Here is an 18,453-nt window from a genome sequence, read left to right as displayed (position 1 = left end):
TTCCTTGCAAAGCATAACCACTCTGTGGTTTTCTTAAAAGCCTCATTATAGACTACATTCACAATTCTTGTGTTGGAATAAAAGAATGTTTTTATCGTGGGGAGAGCCCAGACCTTGGAGGCAGCCTGAACTGGGCTCGCGTTGCAGTGACGGCTGCTTGTCGGTGTCCGGCCCTGGGCCAGCTCTCTCACCTCTTCGAGCCACTGGGTCTCAGTATTAAAGGGGGAGTGATGATGCCTCAGCCTGGGATTCGGTCTGGGGATTGACTCGGTAAATACACCATGTGAAAGGCGCCTGCCTGTAGGGCACTTCCCTGGTGGTCCAGTGGTTAAGGGTCTACCTTCCAGTGCAGGGGGTGCAGGTTTGATTCCTAATTGGGGAACTAAGATCCCACATGCCATAGGGCAACAAAGCCTGCGTGCCCTCACACCACAGCTCGAGAGAAGCTAATACCCAATGCAGCCATAAATAAATGAATGTTTGTTAAAATCAGAAGCACCTGCCTGCCGTCAGTTACCGTGAGATCCTCTCGTCTTCTGCTCCTGTCCCCCGGCTGTTGTTTCTGGTTTGTCCCTGTTTGTCCTCCTTTTGCAGGAAGAACTTACCAAATGTTGTTTAATTGAAAGAGGGGCAAAAATATATGTGTATATTCTAAAATAGTACATATATTCTGCATATAAAATTTAGAAAACTCCAAAAGGAAGAAGAAAAAGAAAACAATACATGCATTGTAACTCCCAAGAGATAATTAGAGTTAACGGTTTGGTAGATGTATACATGTATTTTATTTAGACAGGGATATACTGTATTGTAATGTTTCCATTGAACAGAGTTGATAAAATAGTCTTCTGTAACATCATTTTACCAGTTGTAGAGTGTTCCTTCTATGGATTTACTGTTCTCTCTTTGGCCAGTTCCCTGTTGTTGGTTTTTTTATGTTTCTCTTAAAACTTCTTACAGCTTTATTAGAAGGTCATCATATATCATGCTGTAAGACCTTTAAAAAATAATCTGATGGCAATAATTTTTTTTTTTTTAAGATCTGCTTTGAAAACTTCTTAACTTTCTGGTCTTTACTTTTATCTTGTGTTCTGGCTGTGCATTTGAACATTTGTGATAGAGTTTTGCCAAGGGACTTCCCTGGTGGTCTGGTAGTTAAGGGTCGGCCTTCCAGTGCAGGACACATGGGTTCGATCCCTGGTCAGGGAACCAAGATCCCAGATACTAAGGAGCACACGCATTGCAGCAAAGAGCCCGTGTGCCACAGCTGAGACCCGACGCAGCCATGAATAAATAATTTAAAAAAAAAAAGAATTTTGCCTAAATTGGAGGTGACGTCATGAGTTATTTTTATAGATTAGGAGCTAAACTCAACTGATTTGTCTCTGGTTTATTTTTTTCCTAAATCTCCCGAGGTAGAATCTTAGTTCTGAGCTTTTCCAGGTTTCTGCCACAAAAAAGGCCAAAGTTTAGGAGATACTTTCTTTTTTAAAGTGAGAAAGGATGGAGTCACTAACTAGCCACACATTCTTTCTGGAAAAATACTTTTGAAGGCCAGGATCACCTCTGATGACAGTTCCCAGAATTGGATCAGTGGGCCACGTGCATAGGTGGTTTCCAGCCTTCACCTCCTCTAATGCTGATACACAGGCTGGGGTGGGAGTCACTGACCTAAATCAGCCACTCGGACTCGGATCGGTTATCCTGTGAGCCCGCTGGCATTTTCAGGTAGAAGAGGGAGGTAGGGGAGACTGGAGCGTGGCAGGCCTGCCTTGTGTTTGCCGCATAGCAGGGAGGTGGTGTCAGCTTTCCTCGGTTACAAGGAAGAATCACATCTTGTTTTTAAGTGTATACTTGATAAATGACTGTTTTCAAAGTGATCTGATGATGATCCATTTATTTTTGTAACTGAAAACGTTAATGAACTACCCCCTTTTTTTAATGTTTTCACTTTCATAAATGCCAGAAAAGCTAAGTATCTTCTGTTTTCTTCATTAACCTTAATTAAATTATTTTTAGCTTTGATTTGTTACTGTGACAGTCTGTTCTTAAAATAATTGCTGTATAAGCCTTTTGTTCTCTAAAGCTCATGAAATGGATCCTGAATCAGTATTATTTTTATTCTTTAAGGTATGAGAAACATGGCCTGAAGAAAACTAAAATGCACAAAATCTCCAGGCCAGAAAAGGTCTGAATTCTCCCTTCATTTATCCTGAGTTCAGAAACCACTGGCCTTGGCCCTGGGTCTGCTGTCAGCCATTGTTGTGACCTTACCCATTAGCCACTGTCTTTGGACCTCAGCCTCCTTTGTGTGAAAAGAAAGCAGTGACGCCAACCGGCATCCTAGCTGTGGTCATGAAATGGGGTGAGGGCGGGACACTGCTCATGTCATCCATGGGTGCATTTGAGGGCTAGAGGTGACCTTCGCCTTCAAAAGCACTTCCCAATAAGAACCCTGTTGGTTCCCAGCGTTCCCCTGGGTGGGATGTTAACCCATGATCTGCTGGAAAAGAATAGGAATGGGGGCAATTGGAGTGAGTTTGGGAAACATTTATATGAGAAAAGTTAGTTTTCTTTTTTTGAAGGACTTTTTAAAACCTTTACTATGTCATATTGTGCTGTGAATCACCACAGAAGGCTGAGGTTGTCTGACCAAGCCATCCTTTTATCAGAGATTATCCTGCCCTTTTTTTTTTAATTGGCTGTACCACACAGCTTGTGGGATTTTAGTTCCCTGATCAGGTATCGAGCCCCAGGCCCTCAGCAGCTAGAGCCCGGAGTCCTGGCCACTGGGCCACCAGGGGATTCCTGAGATGATCCTGCTTTAAAGGTGTACCAGTTTGGGGCTTCCCTGGTGGCTCAGTGGTAAAGAAAGTGCAGCCAATGCAGGAGGCATGGGTTCAATCCATGGTCTGGAAGGCCGTGCGCCACGACTATTGAGCCTGTGCTCTAGAGCCCGGGAGCCACAACTACTGAAGCCTGTGTGCCCCAGAGCCTGTGTTCCGCACTGAGAAGCGCGTGCCCCACAGCTGGAGAGTCACCCCAGCTCGGTGCAGCTAGAGAAAAGCCCCACAGCAGTGAAAACCCAGCACAACCAACAAAAAAAAGAACCCTCCTCCCAGCCAAAAAATTATGCCAGCTCGGGACTTCCCTAGTGGTCCAGGGGTCAAGAATCGGCCTGCCAATGCAGAGGACACAGGTTTGATCCCTGGTCCGGGAAGATTTCCCATGCTGCAGGGCAAATCAAGCCCATGCACCACAGCTGCTGAAGCCCACTCACCCTAGAGCCCGGGCTCCACAACAAGAGAAGCCACCACAGTGGGAAGCCCGCGCACCGCAGCTCGAGAGGAGTCCCTGCTCACACGGCCAAAAAAAACAAACTTAATGGTACCCGTTCATGGAACACTGATGAATGAGGCCGAATGGTGCTCCAGACACGTCTTTGTTTACTGATTCAGCAAAAGTTCGTTGGGTACCTTCCGTGTGCTGGGTTCTGCCCTAGGCCCTGGACAGACGGCAGTGAGTGAGGTGGGTGCAGGCATGGTCCTCATGGGATGAGTCACTAGTTCCGTGTGCTGTGCAGGGCACGTTAGGCACCAGGAGAGCCTGTAAGTGGGCGGGCCTGTGTGAAGGCAGATGTCCCTGAGGGAGAGTCACTGACCCTGGATTCTGAGAACAAACTGGAGTCGGCTGGCACCCAGGAAGAACGGCATGTGACCTGCAGGGAGATGCCGGTGGCGGTGGGACCCGGCCTGAATAGGAGGAGATGGGGTGAGAGGTGTGGTGGGGAGGATCAGGGTCAGACTGTGTTTCCTCTTAAACGCAGCAAGAAACCGAGGGTGGGTTTTGATTGGGGCAATAACCTGATCAGGGCTTCCCAGGTGGCTCAGCAGGAAAGAATCCCCCTGCAATGCAGGAGACCTGGGTTCGATCCCTGGGTCAGGAAGATCCCCTGGAGAAGAGAATGGCAATCACTCCAGGGTTCTTGCCTGGAATCCCATGGACACAGAGGGGCCTGGTGGGCTATAGTCCTTGGAGTTGCAAAGAGTGGAACACGACTGGATGACACACACAGTAGCCTGATGAGATATGCATTTTCAAGGCATCATTCAGGCCCCCGAGTGTTGGGTTCTCCTAGAAAGAGCCAGATGTTTATACGCAAAGATCAGAGAGGCAGAATCCCTCGACTAGAGGATGATAGTGGAGGGAGGGAGAGAAGTGGATGGATTTGAGAGAAGCTGTAATCAGCAGGAGAAAGATACTTAAGGAGAATAAATATTTTAATGGTAACATGGTTTTACCTTTGGGGATGAAACCAGCAATTGAATTTAATGGCTGCTGATATTTTCCTTTGCTGTCTAACAGTGAGAGGAAAGTCCTTTCCGTTCTTCCTCCTAATACCTTCCAACCCCCACTCTGGGCCTTACCCACAGACATGTCTTCTTGAGGCAGCTCCATTCTACCTGGCTTCATGCCGCAGCCTCAGTTTCAGGTTTGTGTCTCACAGGAGCCCCACTCCCCCACCCCCACTCCATCCTGAAAACACTCCCCATGACTCCTCCGGGCCTTCCGGATAAAAAGACCGCCTCCTTAGCTGGGCTCATCAGCAGCCTTTCACAGTCCTGCCCAGCCTGCTGCTCTAGCCTCACCTCTTAACATTGTCCTCCCCATGGACCCCTCCCCCACATCCTGTTCCTGTGTTTTATCCACAATCATCTGTGTGATTGCAACCTGCTGCTGGGCTTCCCTGGTGGCTCAGGTGGTAATGAATCTGCCTGCAATGCAAGAGACCTGGGTTCCATCCCTGGGTCGGGAAGATTCCCCTGGAGGAGGGCATGGCAACCCACTCCAGTATTCTTGCCTGGAGAATCCCATGGACAGAAGAGCCTGACAGGCCACAGTCCTTGGGGGTCGCAGAGTTGGACACAGCTGAGCGACTCGGCACAGAACAGCGCCCGGGTGCTGCTAGTACCTGGAGGCCCCCTGCCTCCGCACATGCTCTTCCTCTGCCCTGAGTGCGTTCTCTCATTTCTTCACCTGGCTAACTCTTCGTTAGCCTAAGTCGAAACCCAGCCCATGTGTCATAAGGAACCTGCTTCGACCCCCACCTGAGTTAGATGCTGAGTTAGATGCTGAGTTAGATGCCTCCACGCGTTTCCTCTGCTCTTTCCTGCTGTTGACTAAAAATGATGCACAGCCTGAGAGTTGCAAGTTCAGTTTTATTTGGAGCAAAACGAGAACTGCAGCCCGGGAGACGGCACCTCAGCCAACTCTGAGAAACTGCTCCAAAGAGAGAGTGGGGGGAAAATAACTCAAAAGAGAGGCATGGGGGGAAGGTCAGCTTATATGATTTTGGTGAAGGGCGCACTCAGTGCAGTCAGGCACTTACTTGACAAAAGGTTTTCTGCTTGTCACGAGGAGCTGATGTCATCATGAAGGGATTTAGTGCTCTAGATACGAGGAGATGCAAGGATTGGGATCATGAAATCAGTTCCTGAAAATAACTGTCTGAAGACCTGTTCCACCAGTTTCCCTGGAGCACAAAGTGCCGCCTTCTCCACCCTGAAGTCCCTGCGGGGGGTGTGTGTTGAAGGTCAGCGGCACAGGGTTCAGTCTGCACAGAGGCAGATGGCAGATGCCCTTGGCAAGCGCCCGTTTGTAGTTGACACTGTTCACTGTGCAGTTGAACACTGTAGTTCAACTGTAGTTGAACTGTCCTAGTTCCCATCTTTGTGTGCGTGTGTCTGTGTCTTCTTATTTTTGGCCGAGCTGGGTATTAGTTTGTATTCATGGGATCTTTCTTGCGGCATGAGAATTCTTAGTTGAATCTAGTTCCCTGACCAGGGATCAAACCGGGGTTCCCTGCATTGGAAGCTTGGAGTCTTAGCCACTGGTCCACCAGGAAAGTGTCCCCATCTGTTTCTCCCCTATTAGACTCCAGGACTCCCTTAGGGCAGGGACCTGCTCTCATCTCCAAACCCCTAGAAACTAACATAGTGCCTGGAACAAAGTAGGTGAGCAAATGTTTGGCTGACAGGTCGAATGATAGAACGAATGAATGAGACATTAAGCAGGAAGTTAAGATTTGAGTCCTAAGTTAATTTCTGACAACTTTGTCTATAACATTTTAACTTCTTTGTGTTTTCCTTTTATTTCCTAGCACAGCTGAAGGTTTAACAAGAAAAAATATGTCAGATGTCAGTGGGTGGCAGACGTTTTTACAAGCCCTTGGCTACTTCCTCAAAATGTTCTTTGGCTCTGCAGCACTCGGCACCCTCACTGGCTTAATATCTGCATTGATATCCTTTTAATATGGTGAACACGCATGGCCGGGAAGATTATTCCTAATTACATCCATCTCTTGTCATTTTCTCCAGTTCCTTAAGGGGACCAATTGTAATCTAAAGTCATATTTAAGAAGGATTTTTGTGGTTAGTTTTGGTTTGAAGAGCACTGTAAACTCAAGGATTTTAAATTTTAACATGTGAAATGTAGCATGTCACTTTTCAAAGCTTAAAAAACATGTACACAGTTGAATATCAGGTCTGATTTTGGGGTCTTCTCAGTTCTCAGAGTATGAAAACTGCATTCAGATGAATTTCATTTTCCGCTGTCTCACTTTTCACATTAAGAAAATTGGATATTAATTTCCTTTGAAAATGTCAAATTGAGCAAATCTCTACCCCACTGAAAGTATTTATCTGGATGAATCAGGAAAGAGGCTTTCAAAATGAGCTCCATCTAAGTTATTTGCACTGATTTTGTGACTTAACGACCCACAAGCTCTTCCAGCCAGAGAAGCAAAGAAACTTGTTAAGGCTGCTGACACCTTTATTGCTGTAGAAAATGCTGTGTTTAAGACAGGAACAGGCACCAGACCATTTCTGTGTGAGCCTGAGCCGGGGAGATGGCCACCTGGCCTTCCTCCACGAGCAGTTTTTCTCACAGACGGCTAGAAAAGCTGCTTCTGCCTCAGACAGGCACGTCTTTCTGCCGTCCTGTTGAATTTTCCCTTCAGTTTCTACGTCCAGAAGTCTCAAGGCACTGTTGAGTCGGCTGACAGCTTCTCATATTGTACCAATAAACAGAATGGAAAAGAAGACTTTCCAGTTCAGTATTCTCCTCTGCATTTACCTCTTTCTTTAGAAGGGTGGAGGAGGGGCAGAGCCTCTGCCTTAATGGAGCTGAGTAGACGGGCGCCAGCACAGGCCTGTGAGCGACAGTAGAGCACATAGCAGGCCCTCCTTTCACAGTCGAATGGGTTTATAAAGGTCCAGGGACAGGAGGGAAGGACTTGCAGTAGCGCACTGGTCCCCACAGTTCTGGAAACCCCGCAGTGACCTCGTCTGATGGAGGAGGAGGCGTGGAAGGGGGACGCGGCGCTGGAAGCGGCCTGGCAGAGTGGGCTGTGCTCAGGCTGTCTGCCAGCCCAGCTCTGCCCCCACTGCTCCCGGGCCCTCCAAGTCACCATTTCCAAGTGAATTGACTTGGGTGACTTTAACGTTCCTGTTGCTTGTCTCAGGAATTTACATCTTTCAGTATTTTGTCAGATTCCCTTCCTTAAAACAAGAGTCCTCCCTACAGAGGAAAAAGTCCGTAATGACAGACGTTTCATTCATTACCTTGAGGTGTTCCCACATCTGTGCAGCCAGTGTTACCCTTTCTGTTTGGAAGGCCGTGGTTTTGTGACTTCTCTAGATCACCCATAAGGGTCCTTGGGTTCTTTTTCCTTGACAGTTGTCATCTACGTGCTAAAGCACATTGACTTGAGGAAAACGCCTTCCTTGGAGTTTGGCATGATGATCATCTTTGCCTACCTTCCATACGGGCTCGCAGAAGGGATCTCACTCTCGGGTAAGTGATGGAGAGCATTGAAATGCTGGGGTGGACGGCACGTCCTGCCTGGTGAAAGAGCTTCTGTCGCTTGGGTCACTCTCAGTCACACGACACAACTCAGAAGAGCTCAAGCAATGAAAAGGGCTTCCTGGATCTCTAGGGAGAGTCTGGGTTTAGACCTGGCTGGATGCAGGAACTCGGTGTTCCCGTGGTCACCTTTTTCTCTTTACCGCCATCCTGTAGCAGAGATCAAAATATCTCTTCGAAGGTTGCCTCTTTCTCAGAGCAAGCCCTCTGGAAGGCCTTCACTCAAAGCATGGGGTCTGACTGTCAAGGGCAGTCACCGGGCAGTGTCACCCACTGATCTGCATTCTTTCACTGTGGTTTTGCCTTTTCCAGAATATAAATGTCATATGAAGGGAATCATGTAGTATGTAGTCTTTTGTGACTTATTTTTTTCAGCTATCATAATGTTCTTGAGAGACACCACATTTTTGCTGTATCCATAGTTTATACATTCTTACTGAGCTGTTTTTTCCATTCACCATCCGAAGGACATTTGGGGTTTTCCAGATTTTGATTATTAATGTGTATATGTCCATTCATCTTGGATAAATATGTAGAAGTAAAGTTGCTTGGTTTTACAGTAGGTGCATGCTTTACTTTATCAGAAACTGCCAGGTGTTTTACAGAGTGACTGGACCGTTTTGCATTCCCACCAGAATGTATGGGAAAGTTTCAGCTGCTTCACATCCTCACCAACACTTTATTTTAATTTTAAAAGCTAGCCATGTTGATACAGGTATGTGGCAGTTTGATTTTGATGTGCCTCGACATAGTTTGCCTCATGTTCCTCTTGGGATTTCTTGAACTTCATGGGTTTATAGTTTATGTAAAGTTTATGGCTTTTTATCAAATTTAGTACATTTCTGTTGGTTTCTTGAAATTTTTTTCTGTTCCTCCTCTGCTGTTGAACAGAATCCTCTTTCCTTCGGGTCACTGTCTGGTGTCACGCTTGGGTTCTCTATGAGAAGGTCTTGCCAAGGAGGAAGGAGAGAAAGGACTCGGGCCGTTTTCGCCGGAGAAGCTTGTGACCCTCAGGGTCTCATTCGTTTTGAATCCCAAGCCAGTTCTCTTGGATCACTCCACCCCAGTCTGTGCCGCCCCACGCTTCTCTTATCTTTTGGCTCTTACGTGAATGCTACCTGTGAGCCACTTGGCTCTAGTGACTCACTGTGTTTACATGGGTTTTTCTAAATCATGTCCCACCCTCCTTGAGAGGAACACTGAGTACCTGTTGGCAAACATACATTTCATGCGTCCTTTGGAAATTTGTGATTAAAACAAGAGGATGTTTTTCTTTCCTTTCTTCAGAGAGGCAGTGTTTTCTGTTTGTAGGGGTTTCATTTCCTTAGGAACTTCTGCTCTGCACGCTAATGGGGCCAAAGAGAGCCCATGCAAGCCAAGAACATGCTCGTTCACCTCTGAGTAACAGGCTGACTCTGCCCACGCTCTGTGGGTGGGCTGTTGGTCACGCAGGGTTTTCAGAGAAGAGGGGATGGGCCTGTCACTGTAAACGCAGCAGCGGGAGGGGTGATGTCAGTGCCGTCCCTCCTCTTTCTCTGCTCTGCTCTTCCCGTCACGGAGGCCACCAGGACCACCAGACAGCACACTCTCCCCGTGTTAACCTGCGTGTCTAGAACACAGCGCTTAAGGGCACCAGACAGACCTGACTGGGACCCTGCCCCACCTCTCATTAGCTGTGGGATCCCGGACAGCAGCCTGGGCCACTGTGAGCTTCCCTGTCCTTATATGAAGGGGACATGATAATACAAGTTCGCCCCCGAACTTCCCTGGTGGTGCAGCAGGTCAGAATCCGCCTGCTGACTCGGGACGTGCATTCAGTCCCTGGCCTGGGAAGATTCTGCATGCCTCAGAGCAGCTACGCCCGTGTGCCACAGTTACTGAACCCAAGCTCTAGAACCCGTGAGCTGCAAACTGCTGAACTCGAGTTCCACAACTACTGAAGCCCGGATGCTTTAGCGCCCGTGAGCTGCAGCTGCTGAAACCCGAGCACCTGGAGCCTGTGCAGGCAGCAAGGAGTTGTCCGTGCGCCCTGCACGTAGAGAAAACCCAAGCGAAGGAACGAGACCCAGTGCAGCCGTAGATCAATAACTGTTTAAAACAGAAATGATGTGCGAAAGAGAAATCAGAGTGACATAATAGAGCAGCAGGGGGGCAGGAGCATCCCGAGGCAGGGGGGCAGGAAGCTGTCCTCAAAGTGGTGCCATGGGGCTGAGACCCGTGTGGCAAGAGGGAGCCGGCCGCCAGGAAGGCCGCGGGAGGTGCCAGGGAGGGCGGGGTCGGCAGCAGAAGCAGCAGATGCTGAGGGTCCCAGGTGGCCGGGGTGGGTGTGAGCTGGGCTCGCTCCAGGAAGACGGGCTGGGCCAGAGGGAAAAAGGCCCGGACCCGCACAGGGTTCTTAGACCTGGAAATGAGTTGGGATTCTGTTATACAGGCAAAGCTAAGTGTTGAAGGACTTTTTAAAAACCACTGTGCTAGGAATACGTGCCATATCTGTAATATGACCCTGTTTATTACTTTTTAGAGATAAACTTTACAACAGCATGGTGAAAGCGCTGGCAGTCTGCATGTCCAGCTGGTAATGGTAGTTGCCTGTGGGCAGGTGCTGTGAATGGAGAGTCTCTTGTTTTACTGTTTACCTCTGAGTCCAGATGTTACAGCGCAATATGTTTCTGACTGGGTCATTAGCAAAACTGACTAGGGCTTGACTCGGCCTTAGCCTTCAGGAAGCGCAGTGTGTTTTACCCACAGTAAAGGTCAGTGCAGTAGAAATTACGCACGATACTCTTTCAACTCCTGCCTTTTGGACTTGAATCCCTTTATTCCTCAATTACTTTCGAAGCCGTGGGTTTAACTGAGACTAGAGATGGGTTTCCTCCCACCTCCCTCCCTCTCTCCCTTCCTTCTGTGAGGCTCACCATTGCTGCGCTGCTGTCCACTTCCTTAAATGCTGCCTCTGAAAGAAGTGAACACGTCGGGATTCTTCCCTCCAGGTCATGTTTTGAGTCCCCAGGAGAGAGCCTGCTGGCACCGTCTTCCCCTTCAGTACCTTTGAGCAGCTGCAGTGGGTGAGGGTCTTCGGGTGGTGACGTCATCCAGGCTTAGGGAGGGCGTCTGAGCTGACCCTGGGGCTTTGGGACCCACTGCTGACCCTGACTCTCCTTTAGCCCCCAGAACTTGGGAGTTCCCCTGATTACAAACTGGACTGGCATGGGTCATGGCTGGCTCTCCACTCTTTTCTTGGCCAGAGAGCCCATTTCTGTATGGTCCAAATTCAGCCCCCAGATGGGGTTTATCTGTACAGAAAGTTTTAAAAGTTTGAGTTAGTTGCTGTCATTAAAAGGTGGACGATTTCTGGGAATTCCTGGAGGTCCAGTGGTTAGGACCCAGTGTTTTCACTGCAGGGGTGTAGGTTCAATACCTGGTTGGAGAACTAGATCCACAGGCTGTATGGTGCAGCCAAAGAAGGAAAACGTTGGAAGGTTTCCTAATTCACAGATTTCTGGCATCTCTCAAAAACCAGAAGGAAAGGAAGACTGGTCGGCACTCGGCCCCCATCCACAGAGCTGCTGTCATCCCTTCGTAGGTGGGCCTGTGCCACACCCACTCACTGTTTTCATCTTTGTTTTTATTGTCTGGCCCCTGAATTTGGGTTTCCAACCTCTGGCCTAGTGCACCAGACTCATGCGGCCAGCCTGACCCCTTCTGCACTGAGCCTGTCTCCTCGTTTCCCAGGGGGCAGTGGCCTCAGTCCCAAGGGAGCTTGCACATTATGCTGTCAGATATGACTTCCTGGAGCCTTGGACTTTGTGCAAAGTGAAAGTATTAGTCGCTCAGTTCAGTTCGGTTCAGTCGCTCAGTCGTGTCTGACTCTTTGCGACCCCATGAACTGCAGCACACCAGGCCTCCCTGTCCATCACCAACTCCCAGAGTCTACCCAAACCCATGTCCATTGAGTTGGTGATGCCATCCAACCATCTCATCCTCTGTCGTCCCCTTCTCCTCCTGCCCTCAATCTTTCCCAGCATCAGGGTCTTTTCCATTGAGTCAGCTCTTCGCATCAGGTGGCCAACGTTTTGGAGTTTCAGCTTCAACATCAGTCCTTCCAGCGAACACCCAGGACTGATCTCCTTTAGGATGGACTGGTTGGATCTCCTTGCAGTCCACAGGACGCTCAAGAGTCTTCTCCAACACCACAGTTCAAAAGCATCAATTCTTACAGCAGTCAGCTTTCTTTATAGTCCAACTCTCACATCCATACATGACTACTGGAAAAACCATAGCCTTGACTAGATGGACCTTTGTTGGCAAAGTAATGTCTCTGCTTTTTGATATGCTGTCTAGGTTGATCATAACTTTCCTTCCAAGGAGTAAGTGTCTTTTAATTTCATGGCTGCAATCAGCATCTGCAGTGATTTTGGAGCCAGAAAATAAAGTCAGCCACTGTTTCCAGGTTTTCCCCATCTATTAGTCGCTCAGTTGTCTCCAACTCTGCAATCCCATGGACTGTAGCCCACCAGGCTCCTCTGTCCATGGAATTCTCCAGGCAAGAATACTGGAGTGGGTAGTCATTCCCTTTCCAAGGGATCTTCCTGATCCAAGGATCAGATCCAGGTCTCCTGCACTGCAGGCAGACTCTTTACCATCTGAGCCACAAGGGAAGCCTGAGTGGGGGGCTTTCTGGAGTGTCTGTTTAATGTCAGGCCTCCTGAGGGCTGTGACAACCTTTGTGGGCAGAATGACAATATGGGCGGAAGCCCACTCCTGTCACAGTTTACATGGTTGTGATTCACAGCTTACATGGTTCAGGCTCCTCTGGGGTTGACTTTTCCTTCAGGGTAAGAACCCCCAAGTCTCAGCTTTGCAGTGAATTTGCAGTGAACCCTTCTTGAAGCTGGCTAGCAAAACAAAGCCCTTTGAGAGCCTAGAAGCCAGACCTGTCTAGCACTGGATTGTGCTGAAGGAAAAGAGACCCTTGGGAGCAGTTGCACAGAAACTGAAGTGAGCTGTGCCGTGTGCCTCCCCTGGCCTCGGCGGTTCTGGGCCATCCCTCTGTCATCTCACGTTGCCTGTGGTGTCCATGGTTTGGGTGCAGAGTCTGGAAGAAGCTCTCCAGGTGATCACCTGCAGGAACTTAGCAAGAGGAGCAGATGAATCCAGGGGACAGTTGGAGGTTTGCTGTTGTGTTTTATCTAGTGGAGCAGAGGCTCAGAATGGCTTCTGACTTCCAGAGTCTTGTCACTGCCCTAAGGTCACAAGTAAAGAAGTCTACTGCCCTCTCCTCTCCCTTCTTCAAGTTCGTCAGATGTGGCTCATGGGCAGCGTTGCTGGAATTTCCTAGCCTGGCCTCCTTTTGGAACAAAAAAGGAAAAAGCAGATAGGAATTTGCTGTTTCCTAAGAGGGCCACAAGATGAAATGTTCCAGCTTCTGCTGTCTCTCCGGCCAGCAAATACCTTTTTGGTGCCACAAAGAGTTGGGTTTTCCTATATTTTGTAAAGTATTGTTTATACAGCAAGCTTACCAGTTGAAACGTCTCCAGTACAGTTCTGTGGTTTTCACTCATTTTTAACTGGAAAGTTAGCTGGTAATCTGTTCCTACAAAATGGCAGAAGTGAGTTAAGTTTTTGCTTATAGACTTTGACTTGGAATTCATGTATCTTGGCAGCTTGTTTAAAGCCTTTGTAAAAATCTCAGCTTCTTTGCGTGAAATAAAGACCTCTTTGCTGCTGCCTCACCAGGAAAACAGGAAACCCTGTGTTAAGTGGCTTCAGCGGTGATTAGGGGCAGTAGACAAAAGCTGAAACTCACATGCCCAGAGCACAAGAAAAGTTGTAAATGCTCTCATGGAGACCATTCAAGAAAAAACACATCACTTAAAAAGAAAAAGGAAAACATCTTTCTTTTCATATTATAAGGTTAATTCACGGTGACTGTGGGAAAATTCAAAATTACAGTATGACAGGGACTTCCCTGGTGACCCAGTGGTTAAGAGTCTGCCTTGCAATGCAGGAGACCTGGGCTCTCTCCCTGACTGGGGAAGTTAGATCCCATGTGCCAGGAAGCAGCTGAACCCACGCACCGCAAGTACTGAGCCTGAGCGCCTTAACCCGGGGGCCTGTGCGCCACAGCAGAGGGCCCACAGCTCCCTGAAGGCCTCGGGGGCCACAGCAGGAGGCCCCACAGCGCCCTGAAGGCCCTGGGGGCCGCAGCGAGGGCCCAATGCCACCAAGGAAACACATGCTGTTTAGAAATTCCAGGACAGCAAAGCAAAAATCCACCCATACTTTACACCGAGATTCTCGTGCCCCCTTCCTGCCCTGCTTCTATCCCCAGATGACAGTGACGGCTCACAGCTACTCTGCCCCGGTCTCGTGAGGGGCACTTGATACGGCTTCTCTTCATTAGCCTCCTAAGAGTTCCGTGGGCAGGTGCTGTTTGTCCCATTGAACAGTTGAGAACACTGAGGCTCGGGGAGGGGAAGAAACGTGGCCCAAGGTCACCCAGCTGGTAACGAAGCTGCCAGAGAGCTGGGCCCGTCACAATCCTCTGGGAAGCCTCGGATATTACTTTCTTCTCCTTTTTCTTAAAACACCTAATTCTAGAGGCTGCAGGGACTAGCAGGAAGTGTGAGACATGATGTGCGTGTCACACGGCAGGTGCTTTTCTGCCTGGTTCATGGCTGTGTGCTTCGCCCCTCTGTCCCTCTCCAGGCATCATGGCCATCCTGTTCTCCGGCATTGTGATGTCTCACTACACACACCACAACCTGTCCCCGGTCACCCAGATCCTCATGCAGCAAACCCTGCGGACTGTGGCCTTCTTGTGCGGTGAGTTCGGCCTCTGCGGTCCTGTGCGGGCCTCCCAGAGCTGCTTGTCCTTCCTCCCTCTGTTCTAGGAGTCCCCTGAGGTCTTCCCTGGCAGAAGAGGCAGTAGAATCCCTCAGGGCCAGATACCGCATTCCCTTATCTTTTGTTAGTTCCTCTGGCTTTCACATTCCATAAAGAGTTCTAATACCTAAGAGGTGGAACTTTTGATTCCTATAACTTTAAAACCAAAAATAATGAGAACTGCTATAATTATGAACATTTGAGATGCGTACATTTACAATATGTGAAAGTGACATTTCAAAAAATCTGTTCCTTGGAACTGAGATTGATAAGAGGTGAAAAAAAGACTCCATGGGACTTCCGTGGTGGTCCAGTGGTTAAGACTCCATGCTTCCACTACACAGGACGAGGTTCGATCCCTGGTCAGGGAAGTTCCATGTGCTTTGAGGTACAGCCAAAAAATGAAGAAAGACTCCGTAGTCAGAAAAGAGTTTGGGAAATCCTGGGGTAAATAAAGTTTAACAGGGACTTCCCTGGTCGCTCAGTCTGCCTTCCAGTGCAGGGGACTTGGGTGAGATCCCTGGTCTGGGAACTAAGATCTTCATGTGGCCCAGCAACTCAGTCCATATACCGCAGCTAGAGAGCTCGTGCCCCGCAGCTCAGGATCCTGCACGATGCAGTGAGGAGCTCACGTGCCGCAGCTGAGATCTGACAGCCAGAGAAATAAATACATAAATAAGTATTTTGAAAAAATAAAGTTCTAACAGGTTTCCGAACTGTGAGACTTTTAAGCTAATGTGTTGTGAACCTCTTGAGAGAGAGAGTTAGAGCATTTCCCAAAATGTCCCAAGCATTTCTTGGTTCATAAGTCTCTTGAAGGACACGTTGGGCCGATCCTGCATTAGAGGAGGGGTCAGGGCCACACTGACGTTTCCCTCCAGCAGTCTCAGTGCCGCTCCGAACTCTGATGAAACCTGGACACCCTCAAGGTTATACCCGGGAGCGAAGGCCCCCGAGTGACTCCCCTGCTTGTCATCGTCAGCACCACCCCTGGCTCTTCGGTGGGCCGTCTCATATCCAAGTGGTAATTCCACACTGTCACGGGCTTGGGGCCAAAGGCAAGCTGTGCAGAGACCTCACTCCACAGACAGGGAGGCTCGGGTCCAATGGCTTGAGCACTGTCTTGTAACTAAGCCGTGAGTCTGGAAGCTGTTCTGTCCCTTCCAGTTGTTTGCACAGCGCCTTTCTCGGAATGTCATGGTCAACGAATCTGAGTCTCATCACAAGGAAACGTAGAGCAAAACATCTGCCAGATTCTATTTTGAACCCATCAGATTTTAAATTTGGTGATTCCCCACTTCTGGCACGAATGTATAGAAAATAGGCCCTGTTGATGGGCGTGCACACTGATGCCATCTTTCTAGGAGAGTCATTTCAGCATCAGTCAGAATTTCAGAGGCACACGTTCTTTGGACCCAGTGATTCTACCATCAGGAATTTAGCTTGTGCACAGGGGTGTTTGCTTTCGCTTTTTCTTTAGGGAAGGTTGGGGGAGGTGCGCCCGGGAGTATGGGATCCTAGTTCCCAACCAGGGATGGAACCTGAGCACCTGCATTTGAAGCATGGCGTCAACCGCGGTCCGGCAGGGAAGTCCCTGTTGTAGCTTTCTGAATACTAGAAATAGAATCAGTCTAAATACCCATCACGGATTCATTTTTAACCATGACTTATCCACTAATCGTAGTCATGCTACTGGAGAACAGCATTACCTAGATCGTAATGTTTTCTAAATGAGCTGATTTCAAAAGGTGACAAAAATATTTGATAAGAAAAACATTCATTCAAGGAGGAGAAAGATACTTATACTGTCCAGCTTGTAGACTTGTTCGAAAGGGATTCACATTTGAAGAAAGGGGGAGAAAAGCACCATTGCTAAACTGTTTTAAAACAGCCTTGATGTTTTACGATGTCAGCTTTTAAAATAGAGTCTTTGTCTCCCTGGCTGCAGCAGGGAGCCTAGTGCTAGAAATTTATAAGGTGCTTTTTCTTAGGATACACAAGTGGCTGCTTGTACGGCAAGAGTAAATGTCAGCTTCTCTTGGACTTGTGGAGGGGAGCCAAGAGTTGAAACGTATCTCTTCCTGCAAATCCTGCGGGGTGTAAGCCTTCTAAACTTTGTGGTGGCGTTAAATATGTGGAGTCAGGCATGGGCCTTGTCCGCTCTGGCAGAGAAGTTGACAAAGGGCCCTTTCACACTGGTCATGTGGTGTCTGCAGCCACTTTGCTCTGAATTTCTGCCACTCTGCCGCAGTCAGGATCCTTGCTAATCACAGTGTTCAGCAAATGGACAGATTCATATATTTATCCTTGTCTCGGGTGGGAAAGTATTTATTTGCATGGATATTTGACAGCTGGCTCATTAAAATAGGAGATTCTGAATAGCAAGCACATGTTGCTTGTTGTGATAGAAAAAAAAAAATATGAGAGAATCAAAGGACAGGCTTGACCAAGATTTTCCAGAAAATAATCAAAGTGTTATATTGGATTCTGATTGACTTCTGAAATGTTTGTTTGCATAACGAGCCCATCCTGTCTTGGAAGAAAATAGTTGAGGCTGAATAATCCATTCTTTGGTTTGTTTCAGAAACATGTGTGTTTGCATTTCTTGGCCTGTCCATTTTTAGTTTCCCTCACAAGTTTGAAATTTCCTTTGTCATCTGGTGCATAGTAAGTATTTTCCTTGTTTTTTATTTAATGACTTATTTGTAGATCAATAACCACATATTCTGGATTCATTTATGTAACTGTTAACTGGTCATAGTCAACAGCTACATAGACAACCTCTGTTGCAAGTTTCTTTTTTGTTAAAAAGTCATAAACATACAATAAATGGGAAAGGGTGAAATTAAATAAATATCCCAAGAAAAGAATTTTTGGTTGCTTTTTAATTTTGCGTGGCCTGTTGCACTGTATAGTCACTAAGTCGTGTCAGACTCTTTGCAACCCCATGGGCTGTAGCTTGCCAGGCTCTTCTGTCCATGGAATTTCCCAGGCAAGAACTGGAGTGGGCTGCCATTTCCTTCTCCAGGGGATTTGTCTGAGCCAGGGATCGAAGCTGGGTCTCCTGCATTGGCAGGCGATTCTTTGCCGTCTGAGCCACCAGGGAAGCCCTGAATTGTTACAGTCTTCTTCAGAAATTATCAGTTCTTTTGGGTCTTCCCTGATAGCCCAGTGGTTAAGATTGCACGCTTCCACTGCAGGGGGCACAGGTTTGATCCCTGGTTGGGGAACTAAGATCCCACGTGCTGTGTGGAGTGGGACACACGTGTGCGCACATATACATACCAGTTTTTAATGTTAGATGGTAAAAGCAGATTTCAGAATTGAATGAGTAATTGATTAAAACCATGTAAAAGCAGTCTGCCTAGAAAAAAAAATCTTTAAGAAAATATACCAAATATTCACGATGGTTGGCAAACTGGGGATGATTTTCTTTTTCTTTTCTACTTTTTTTGGATGATTATAATGAATATACCAAATTCTTACTATGGTTTCCTTCTAATGTGTCCATTTATAAGAGTGACTTTGGACACTTGTTCAAGGTAAAGATTTCAGGGCCCGTCCGTCCTCTGGAGATTCATCCTGAGGCATCATCATCCCGTGATTCTTACCATCAAGTAGACTTTGGAAAGTGTTATAACTGAG

The 18,453-nt window shown here is 47.8% G+C and overlaps 1 protein-coding gene across 2 annotated transcripts in view; it reads left to right on the top strand.

The window, feature by feature from the left end:
- The window catches only part of SLC9A8 (solute carrier family 9 member A8), a 74,710-nt gene that overhangs the window by 42,846 nt on the left and 13,411 nt on the right, over positions 1-18,453 (top strand). For both annotated transcript variants that reach the window (XM_055393341.2, XM_055393349.2), the window contains 4 exons: positions 6,161-6,299; positions 7,749-7,854; positions 14,632-14,748; positions 17,393-17,475. In XM_055393341.2, the coding sequence (XP_055249316.1) occupies positions 6,161-6,299; positions 7,749-7,854; positions 14,632-14,748; positions 17,393-17,475 (445 nt within the window). The remainder of the gene's footprint in view (positions 1-6,160; positions 6,300-7,748; positions 7,855-14,631; positions 14,749-17,392; positions 17,476-18,453) is intronic.

Source organism: Moschus berezovskii, chromosome 15 (genome assembly GCF_049115385.1).
Source record: "Moschus berezovskii isolate FMDL1 chromosome 15, NW_MosBer_1.0, whole genome shotgun sequence".
NCBI classification, from domain to species: domain Eukaryota; kingdom Metazoa; phylum Chordata; class Mammalia; order Artiodactyla; family Moschidae; genus Moschus; species Moschus berezovskii.
Note: the sequence above shows the minus strand (reverse complement) of the source record. Positions and strands in the feature narration are given on the sequence as shown.